Genomic DNA, 11548 nt, shown 5'->3' on the forward strand with positions numbered 1-11548 from the left:
TTTCCAGCTTCAATAGCAAAGACTGAGAACACCTACAACCTGGTGATTTAGAGAGTTTTTTGAGGGATGGCTTGGATAGATGCTAATCCTGCCAATGACTGTTTGTTGGGAGGTCAGTTTATCTGTGCAGAATGATTCTCAAATACTATCCATTTTGGAACAGATTGCAGTAACATAATTGATGAGAAAACCAGAAATAATTAAACTGAATTACTTTCAAAGTACAGTATATAGTATGACCATTTATGAAAGTCATCTACTATGCTGAAAGTATAAATCATTAAAATAGAATAAACAAGTAAGTGTAAACTTACAGATTTCTTTTGCAAATTAAAACCATTTCAGACTTATGAGAGAAACTCTAAAGAGGATTTTCCCTATCAGAAGTTGTGTCACAGCAAGATAAAACAAAGAGATATTAAAATATTCTATAAAATTAATTTGGTCTATTTAAAAATTGAAAATAAAATTATTTTAATCTTATCTGTATTGAAGTGAAAAGCGAAGTTTTGCTCATTGAATTAACGGAAATACCCATCATAATTTTATAGAGCCATAGATACATTATACACAAAGATAGGGGCACACACACACAGAGACAGGTAGAATGTCTCTTCTTGACACATCAAATGACTCTTCTACTTCAGTAGCTTTATTAACTTAAATAAGGCTGACAGAAATTTAAGGCTGAATGAAGTTTAACAGTCGTACTATATATAAGCTTACCTCCTTCAGGAGTTCTGAATGTTATAGTATCACTTTTTATGTTGCCATCTCCAAATCTTGTACTGGCTGTTAGGTAAGCACTATACTCATAGTTGTTTTCCAGGTCTGTGAACTGCAATGATGTTTCTGTTACATTAACACTCCTTTTTGACATTTTATTCCTAAAGAAAAAGTATTTTATTAATTACATGTACACATACTTTCTGTATGTATACAAATGTAGCATATGATATAAAACTGAAAACTGAAATATTGTGGTAAATACAAATATTTTAGGCTTTAAAAAAAAAGACTGAGATAACTTTCATCTTTTATGTTGAAAAGCTCACTTTTGTACCATTGCATCACAATAGGGCTCTCAACTTTGCCTTCAAACAAACAAGCAAACAAAAACAAAGCCCCAAAACCCACAGAAATTGATTTGTAAATTATATCAGCAAAGACATTTATTTGATTCTGATTATATGGAAGGAATATCAAGGAGAAGAAGTATGTCCATCTAGTAACCGCTATCAAATGGTTGTGGTACCCTTGGGAAGGACACAGTAGGGCATAACTAAACTGTCTCCCTGGACAGGAATAGCGAAATATAAAAAGATTATAGCAGGGAGCATGCCCTACTGTGACTCTGTGAAATTGGTCAGAAGGCTGAAGTTATAAATGGAATAATAGAAGATGATACGGAACAGGAATTAGCTGGTGCTGAGTTAATTCTAGTGGAATGTAGCAGGGGATCAGGATGGAACTCCAGTCAGGTCAAAACCCGCCTAGAAAGACTGTAAGATGTAACATAAATAAAACGCTGGTATTAGCATAGGTATGAAATTATTATCAGAAAGTAAAATAGGATACAGAAACAACTAACTTGAATTCAAAAAGTCTGCTATTCTTCATTAAACTAACTTAAACTTTTTTGAAAAAATAAGAGCATAAAAAAAGCTAGCCATCAGTCCATTACTGCAACGATTTCTGTATGAGTGGGTGCCCTGTGTGTTTAATGGAATTTCATACAGGGATGATAATTTGACAAGTAAAACTGAGTATCGAGCTCCAAGAGCTGCTGGGGAGCTCGTCACAAAAAAGAGACTGAGTTCCAATTCTGCAAAAACAAAAAAATTAAGAAAAAGGCTGATTCAAAATTATTAGATGGGCTGATTTTCAACCTTTGATACATGAATGAATGACCTATTAGCAAAGATCACCATCTGATACTCCTGAAATAAAGTTACATTAACAAACATTTGGAATGAGAAATTGTATGATAATGAAAAATCTAAATTCTCCCTATCCCTTTCAGATTTTGAGCGGAATGTCTCTCGACATGGGAAACACTCTTGGTAACAGAGAAAGTTAGCATTTACATTTTTCCCAAACTTTTGACATTTTTAATAGTCAGTAAGGAGATATAAAAGGTTGCAGCTGCAGTTATCAAATTCTATACACAGACAAGACATATTTTCTTGGATCTTTGCCCGATATATTCTTAGTATGGAAGAACATAGCTGGTTATAATTTAAGAGGGAAATCCACAGCTTAGTGCTGCAAACACTTTTATTCTGAGTAATTGCGTTCTCATAACTTGTTATTTGCCACAAAATGTTTCCACAATCGGGCATAGTTAAGAAGAACAAAAGCTTGAGATGTTTCAAGAAAAGTTGCTTTTCTGTTTAGAAACAAATGAGATTGCAATCAAAACAAGAAAACACTGATCAAAGTGAGTGCAGTCTTCACAGACAATAAGAAAGTGCCTAGCAGAATAAACTAAGCCAAGGAATTTTAATGAGTAACAATAATACTAAGTTTCAAATGAAATCTTTCAAAAACTCAGACAAAAGAGGCTCTAAGAAATTGCATACTTTCACTTGACAAAGACAGGTACCATATTTTCTTTAAAATCTCTGTCTCAGAGTAGATCTAGTCAGCAATTATCTCACAAAACTTTGCTGAGCAGGATAATGCCAAAAGACAACAGCTATGTACAAGTTCAGCAGTTTTGTTATTATGCTTTTAATACTCTAGAATTGTAGACTCAGGGAGTATAGGTTTGTAGACTCAGGACACGCAGAAAGCTGCTTTGCTACCCGCTAGCACCCAAAACCACCTTGTTCTGAGACAAATTCCATGAAAAATAACAATGAAAACATTACAGATATTACCCTTTTTATTCCAGTAGCTGTGGATTCTTGTTCCAAATCCATTAAAGAAAGGTTACCAAATTCTCTATAACTGTTGCAATATATTTAAAAGAAGGAAGAATTATTTAACATCTGTATTAACCTTCCTCTTTCTGCTTTATTGAGAAGCTCTGGGATTAACAAACTCCTCCAAAATACGCTGAATGCCTCCCAAAAGCAGCAACTATGGCACGGCAGTTTGCCATGCCAAATCTTACCCTGCAACACATTTTATGAAATTGTACAGACAATTCTATTAAATACTTAGTAGTCCCTTCCTTCCTCCCTCCTCGTTCCCCCAAAAAAGACCTCCAAGGAAGGAGTGAAGCTGTGACCCCTTTGAAGGGAACGGGAGTTTTTCTCCGATGTCCTTGCCTCAAGATGATACCTAATGCCTCTCTAATTTTAGAAATGGTACAGTAAAGACAGATGAGGCAGAGCAAGGAGAATACACAAGGAAAAAGGACAAGGCTTACTGCAAAATTTTTGTGGTTGCTTAATTCAAATATTTAGAAAGATGGATTAATTAACATTTAAAAAAAAAATTGTTCCTAACTCATTTGTCATAATAACAAAACCAGCAAGCTTTAAGGTAATATAAGGATGACAAGTTGAATAACCTCAAGTCTGAGCAAAGCCTGTGTCAAAACTATAATCCTTATTGTGATGTAACTCTCTCCTAGCTAGAGGACAGTCTTTGATTTAATGGTTTTTGTGGTTAAAGAGCACCAGACCTCACCAATACAGAAGTAACAAGACAAGCGAAATGTAACTTTTTTGTAAAGAGCAGCTTACTCCTGTTCACTTTATCACCAACTTAACTAGAAGCTATAATTTAATAATATAATAAATTAAATAGGAACTGTTGAAAAAACTGTCAAGTAACATTAAAATAATAAATGTAAGCTCAATAGTAGTGTTTTTATAATGACTGCTGATTTACACAACTGGTTCATATTTCATAAGGTGAAGCATTTGTTTCCTGCACCTTAGTAGTGGTAATAGAATGGTAGAGCATACATGGAATATATTAAAAGTGATCAACAACAATGTGTTTTTACTCCCAGTAGAAGTTATACATAGATGTTTGTAGAGATGCCACATCACTAGACCAAACTGTGTTATGCATAGAATGAGACAGAAGCTGCAAATTTTGAAGTGACAAAACTCCTTCGTAAAGGTGAAAAAAGATCCCAGGAGGGATAATAGAACAAAAAACAATAAGGAAAAAGAAAGGATAGACAGAAAAAAAAATAACACAGTAAATAAAAAATATCTGTTGAAAATACTTTTTTGCTATGAATTTTATAAAGTATAGCAGTAGACATAACTGATAGCACATGCAAAGGCTCTTAACGTTGCTCTTACACACTTTCTACAAAAGGAAGCAGTATTTCTCTAGTTTAAGCCCATTTCAAATCTCCTTGACAATTAGCATAGGCTTGTGCCCTGCCTTACAATAGGCCTAAGAACATCATAACGGAAAGAGTTGCCATGCTCTAATTTAAATTTGAGCTCATTTACCATAACATAACCTTAAGAAAAATGTCGAAAACGCAAACAAAATATTTAATACCCCGATTTTCAGCTTCTACTCTATATCTGAATTTGCGTACACAAAAAGCTAGTAATTTAAGTGCTGGATGAACAGCATTTCGTTCTCCAAAAATGTGTAATCAACACATTGTGTAAGAAAAACCTAACATTCCTGATAGGTTACAGATTAATATTTATCCTCAGAACTACTTCCAGAAAATCTTACCAGACGTAAACTGTGTAATAGAGGATAATTCCATTTGGCTCCAGCGGAGGTTGCCATGACAACTTCACAGTGACACCCGACAACTGTTTTACAGAGAGGGCTTCTGGAGGAGAACTCGGAGCTATAAAATGAGAGAACAGGACACAACATCTCGTTAAACAGCTAAGATGGATGGGACACGCAGCACCCTTAAATAGGTTTTTAATTATTTGTGGTGGAAAGTGAAGTTTGTGCCACACCAGTACAGTATCTGTCCATCAACTAACATTAAGGTGCAGCTTCTTTTCCTTTTTCTGACAGATGATAAAAGAAGATTTTGCATGGTGGTGTTAGAACATCTGTTTCTGTGATTCAATGGAAAAAGTACTTCATGAGAAAACAGAGCAATGGGTAGGTCACAGTGATTCACCTACTGTCCAACTACATTGCTGTAATTTTTTTCCCCTTCTAATAAAAGCAAGAGCCTTATATGTATGAACACATGTAAAATGCAGCAAAATAGTTCCCCTGAGGAAAAAGAGGTGCTGTAAAGAATTATACAAAGCACAAAAAGGTGGAAAAATGGATAAGCATGGCAGTGAGAGATGATAAAAATGTGGGATACTAGGCAGCAGAAAAACCTATTCACTCCATCAAATAAAGGCCACATTCATACATTTAACATGTCACAAGGGCAAATATAAAGATAGGCATTGACTGAGACCCTTAAAATTCATTTTAGGATGAACTCTACATGACACCATATCACAACTGTGTAGAGAGACAATGTAAGTAAATAAAAATATTAGACCAGGTTTGATTTCATTTTAAAGTTCATAAAAATATTACTGAGGAAAAATATACTCATGTATGCATAAGTGATACTGCTTTGTATTAGCATGTTATTGAAAAGTAAATATTTTTCTTAATCTTGATTCATGGATATATGTAACGCTATGAAGTAATGTTAGAATTACTTTTGTTTTTCTCAAATTAAACCAAAGAGCATCATGCACTAAAAATTCAGGTCATAGCTGTAGTCATGCATGAAAATTGAGAATATGAGCATAGCTATTAGCAAATCTATGAAACATTTGGTCTGAACCTTGGAACACAGTGTTCCTGTTTGAATAAAGAACATGTGGTGTATTATAAATATTGTTGTTTTTCCGTTGTTTTTCCTTCTTCCACTATCTCAAAAGTTGGCAGAAAGGTTTTAGAACTTTGTACATTTAAAAAAAAATATTTTTCATGAACAAAGGTTCACTGAATTCAGTGAATGTCTGTATTTACTAGCGAAAAATGGTGACAGCTGTATTTAGTGTTTTAGTAGTTATATTATCCTCAGTGACGATATAATAAAAGATCTGTCATACTGTGAATGTCATGTCTTTTTGGCATGTCTAGTTCATTCTACAGTTCTCATTCAGAGGATATTTTTTGCTGAAGAACAGAATCTACATGGCTCTAAATAAAAATACACTATGCAAAAGATGGATTTATCCAAATTAGCTGTTCCCAGTGTGCTCCAGCAACATTACTTTTGAGCAAAGCTTCATTACTGACAGTGTGAATGTAAGGCCACCAACATCTTGGAGATTTGCAAATATTCTTTATCATTAAAATCTAGATATTAGGCAAGTCAGTGCTCCCTAAGACATGAAAACAGACTTAATTTGGGATGGCTGCTGCGATGTTTGTATCACTGCTGCTTTAGTCCAGGCTTCCAGAGACTTCTTCCCTAAGCAATGGAGAGGGACAAACACAGATTCCTCCAAAATGTGATTCACAGCACCTAAGACTCTGTTTCGAATTCTTTTCAGGATTCCCCCTCCAGAAACTATAGAGGGGGCCAATGATAACTTCTTACAACTAAATTGAGTACAAGTATCATTTTAAGGTTCTCTGCTGATTTGTGACCTACTGTACTCATTAACAGGGGATGCAATGCCTGTATTCTACACTTAGCCTGTAGTGCAGAACACTTCCCGGTTCAATTTGGAAGTCCATTACTAAAGGTGATGGACTTTGAGCATTTTCATTACATTAATAATTTTACACACATATATATGTGTATCTGTACAGGCATCTGCTTGGAAGAATCAAAAAAATCTCCAAACAAAAGAACCAGAAATGTCCTTGGACCATTCAAGCTGGCTTATGGTGGGTTTCCCTTTCTCCAGTTCTCACATGTCTGCAGAACCAAACACAATATTTAATTCTACAATGTGGAGTATTAGATTGAAATTATATTAATAAATTGAGATTCTTCAAATTCATAAAATACTGGTAAGACCAAATGTCCATGCACAACAATTGTGCCATTTCACAAGGCTTGTACTGATAAAAATATTAAATAACAGACAGATAGATGCACGTCTGTGTGTAGATAGGTAGATACAGATATCAGTACAGAGATATAATTGCAAAAGAAAGATATAAAACCTACACATATCTGACATGAAGTGTAAGATTAGTTAAAGACTACAGGCAGATAATGATTCATTGCAATTTCTGTTCTGACTTACCGTCTTCATCTGTCAGTATATGCAGAGGTGCACTACGAAGGCCCTCCCCCATTGTGGTACTAGCAGACACTTCTATAGTATATTCTGTATATTTCTTTAAATCTAAATAAAGAAGAAGAATTCAGTAAGCGAACCATTCAGCGGGACAAATTTAATGGACCATAAGTAGTTTTGAAGTGCTAAACAGGCCCAACACTGACACTGATCTGTGTCTTAAGGGAGTGAAAAGAGCATCAGGAAAACTTGAACACAAAGTATTCTTCATGAACAAAAGAAAGGGCAAAGCCCTAATTGCCAGAATATTCTTCATATCCCTAGAATGCTTTACAGATTGCACTTGGCTGCACTCTGAAAATGTACTGTTTAAAGTACCGAGCTCCCAGCATTTGCTGCTGTGTCATGCCTCGGTACTAATGACAGAACATAGAAAAAGATGCAAAGCTGAGTGGAAAGGGAAGAATTTCTTTTTATCCAGAATAAGACCAGAAAGGAATGTTGGTGACTTCAGTGTTTACTTTGTTATGATGATAGATGTGCAAAGAAATCTATTCAAGTTCCTTGTACTTTAAACATCTAAAATACAATGAGATATATGTTAGACTCCATCCTGATTGTAGCCCATTCCACCACATTAGTGCAGGACGTAACAGGCTACTTCTCAGGACAGGTAGCATATAAATTTGTGTAAGGACAAGAAGGATCATGTTCTGCCAATGAACAAATTGATCTGCATCAGTTTTCTGATCTGTTCTCAGAACAATTTATAGTTGCCATAAGTTCCAGATCATTATATACTGACCTGTAATATGCAGTGTCAGAAGAGTAGTGTTTATGACTCTTTGCTCTGTTCCATTAGTCCTCTTGAGATAGATTGTGTAGGTCTGTACGATTCCATTGGGAATGGATGGTGGGAAAAAAGATAATTCAATTTCCACGGATGAGATGTTCCTGTAGGTTATGTTCTCTGGTGCAGAATCAGGAACTAGAAGAGAAAATTTAGACTCATAGAAGATTCCAGTCAGTTCAATTGATTTGTTAAGCATTTTCTTAAACTGGTTTAAATGAAACACATTGTAAACATTTTGATTTTTATCCTATTTTTTGCACAAAATAAATTTTAAAAGAGGCTGAACTGGAAGATCAAAACCACATGACACACACACTATAACAAGGTATGGGTCATTCTTTTAAAAAATAATTATGGAAATCACCTTAACATGCCAGATAAAAGCAATCTAGAGCATGATGCTGAACCTTCCTCCTAACACTCCATAACTATCACTGCAATCCTCCATGTTAGCTACTGTTAGGAGACTTTCCATGTTGTACTGCCATAATTTATACTTTGTATCAGCAACCTGCATTTTTTTCCTTTTCCCTGGGTGATCTATACAAACTGTATGAATACTTGTATGGGAAAACAAAGGGAGTCTAACACATTGCTGTAAGGGCCCTGAGAGGGGTCCCCTCTGGAGGTTGGGCTGCTGGGGCTCAGGGCCAGCTTAGCAATGGTGTAACAGAGGGCTAACTTCTCCTTGCTGGTGACATGTTTCCAGGCAGTGCTGCAGTGAGGCTGCAGCCAGGGTTGCCCACTGGGAGTTGCTGTCAGCGGGGGCTCTCGTGCTTTGCCCCTGTCAGCTGCATCTTCTGCCTCATCACTGCCGTGACCATGCTTGGGCATGGACCCACTGACCCCCAACTTGCAGCCTGACATTGCGGCCTGACCTCAGCCTGGCCCCATCACTAAAGATGTACCCAGCTATCACTGGGCTGTGCCTGACTTGGTTGGTGTCACTGAACCTGCTAACTCACTTTCCTGGCTCAACCTCAGCCCTGTCTGGCAATCTGAACTTCAAGGCTGCCCCAGACCTGCCCCAGTCCCTTCACTGGGGGTTGGTAGGACAAGTCCTGGCTAGTGAGGCTTCTGCCTCACTGGTTCAGGGACTCCCTCAGCTCTTGACTCCCCAGCCTTTATGGAGCAGATAGCTCTTGCAGTGTCATGACAATTGGTTTCTGCGTGCATGTGTCCGTCTGTCCTCAAACAAACACAGAAATATGTTTTCTATTATCTAAAACTGATTTGATAGCATAACACATTTTATTACAGAAAATAATAATCATACAATGACAGCACAACTTGCCCAGAAGGTCAAGTGAGGTATGGGGATGCTTCAGGATGCGCTGAATGTTCTTATAAATGTACTGACATTTGATGAAACTCCACATTCAAAAGTAGAAATAATTTTGGCTTAAGCAATATCCAGAAAGGGAATAAGTGCCATTAAATGTAGTGAAATCAGCCCATAATTCTGCCTAATTTCATGGTAGAATGGTAACACAGAACTTCCAAGAACTCTTCAAACACACCAGCCCAGGAATAGGTTGTGTTTCACTCAAAATGCTCCATTCTTCAGATCCTGCCTTGTTTTTATTCTTCTAATCTCAGAAGATGTTTTTGCAGCTTCTCATCTCTATCACAGGCAGCTGGAATTCAGATTTTTGTTTTGAGCATCGGGGGAGCTAGGCACTGAGAAAGAGCTAACTGCCTTGAAATACAACTTAGACAGAAGATGGATGCCTAAGTTAAAAAGAGCAATAAAAAAAGATTATGTCTAAGGACATATCAGTTGGGCAGGTGCCTACATACTTATGGTATCTGACCAAAAAAAAATCCTCAAAAGTAGCACAATGTCTGGGCAGAGGTAGCTTGATGCTTCCATTATGATTACTGTTACCTACAATCTGAAAACTAGGGGTTTGTGTCCCAGTTCCTTAAGAGCTTGACTTGTTAGGCAGGCCTGGACCACAGCTACTTCACACAGGAAAAATCAAAGTTCATTTCAGAAACAAGAAGGAGAAGGAGCTCATGGTGATTCCACTGTGTCTTAACACTCAAGGAGCCAGAGCATCTCCCCGCCCCTTCTGAGAGACATAGTATGTGCATGTCTTTCCTCATTGAGAAAGTATGATAAACAGAGCATGCTTAGCTCCAGGCCTATCTCTAGGTATAGATAAAGTAGGCAGTTGTCTGAGGTAGTAAACTGGTGAAGATGGCAAAAGGCCCCAAAAACCAGATAATCAATCCAGTGCTACCTGAGTCCTAAAGGAAATGAACATTCATGTCTGTACCCTCAGACACCTTTCATTCCTGAGTCTGCAGCACAACCCAAACATCTATTTCTCTGTGTAAACCATTATCCTCAGTTTTATTCCAATACCTCTCCCATTTAGCTCAACTGAAAATTGAACGACCCTCTGCCTGTATTTTATATCCCTTTTCCTACATTGTCCTACCTTACAGCTATTTACTTATTTCAAGTCTCTTCCTATGCCTTGCTATACCTCCCAATCTATCCTATACCTACCCCATATCCCTATGCTAATCCCTCCCAATCCTCACTTCTAAATTTACTTCCCTTTCTTGGAAAAACTTCACCTACTCTAATCCTCTGCTATCTAATTTTATCTGTACCTTCTCCAAAAAATTTGTATTAACAAAACCAACTTTGTCTGCTACAAAATAGGACCTTATCTGTGAATTCTGGTTGGCTTGGTTTGTTTTTTTTAACCATTAGGATTAAATTCTTACCAAATTTCAGTTCATAATTTGAATTCCAAGTCACACTCACTTTCTGAAAACCTTCCTTTCCTACCAAAAAAATATTTTCCTGCATGACACAAAGGATCTTCAAGGACAAACAGTCCATTCAACTTCCCACTGTCTTCTTGACTTCTTAATTTCCCTTACTATTTCCTTACTTCTGTTCTCTATATGAAAGAGAAAGCAGGGTTCAAACTTCCTGCTTTGCAAACCAAACACATACTTGTAAAATTAATTAAATGGACCTCATAGGCATCACATGTCACCATAAAGCCGCTGACTGTGGAAAATTTACATTTTTATACTCACCAGTTTCAGAAGTTCTCACTAAAAGTGGGAAAGATGACTGATTCCCATGGCCAAGTCTGGTGAATGCCCTTACAGAGATGTTGTAGAGAGTAAACGGCTTCATTTCACCTAGTGATATACTTGTAGATGAGGTATTTTTGATAAATAAATAATTTGAATCACTGTACAGAACTTCATAGTGAGTTATGAGACCATTAGGCTCCTCAGGTGGTAACCATCTCAGGTTTATTTCTGTTGCAGTTGCACTTATTAGCTCTACATTTTGGGGTGGGGAGTCTGGTTCTGCAATACAGAAATCAAAGAGAAAGAAACAACTGCTGAGACTTTCAATTAATAATTGAACATTGGATTGATCTCATAAACCTATTGGATCCTTAGATATCGTGCAGGCTACTGTAGCAATATGCATAGCTAACTGTACCCAAAAAGGCTACACTCTTTGAGGATATAACGAGGTGGATGGATGATG

General features: G+C 36.8%; 1 protein-coding gene across 1 annotated transcript in view; it reads right to left on the reverse strand.

The window, feature by feature from the left end:
• The window catches only part of PTPRQ (protein tyrosine phosphatase, receptor type, Q), a gene marked incomplete at its 5' end in the record, with an annotated part of 82006 nt that extends 70645 nt beyond the window's left edge, over positions 1-11361 (reverse strand). Inside the window, 5 exons of the mRNA XM_010184168.1 lie at positions 727-887; positions 4663-4783; positions 7170-7271; positions 7969-8151; positions 11080-11361. Coding sequence (XP_010182470.1) covers positions 727-887; positions 4663-4783; positions 7170-7271; positions 7969-8151; positions 11080-11361 — 849 coding nt within the window. The remainder of the gene's footprint in view (positions 1-726; positions 888-4662; positions 4784-7169; positions 7272-7968; positions 8152-11079) is intronic.
• Between the last annotated feature and the right edge of the window lie 187 nt (positions 11362-11548).

Source organism: Mesitornis unicolor, unplaced genomic scaffold, assembly GCF_000695765.1.
Source record: "Mesitornis unicolor isolate BGI_N332 unplaced genomic scaffold, ASM69576v1 scaffold9145, whole genome shotgun sequence".
NCBI classification, from domain to species: Eukaryota; Metazoa; Chordata; class Aves; order Mesitornithiformes; family Mesitornithidae; genus Mesitornis; species Mesitornis unicolor.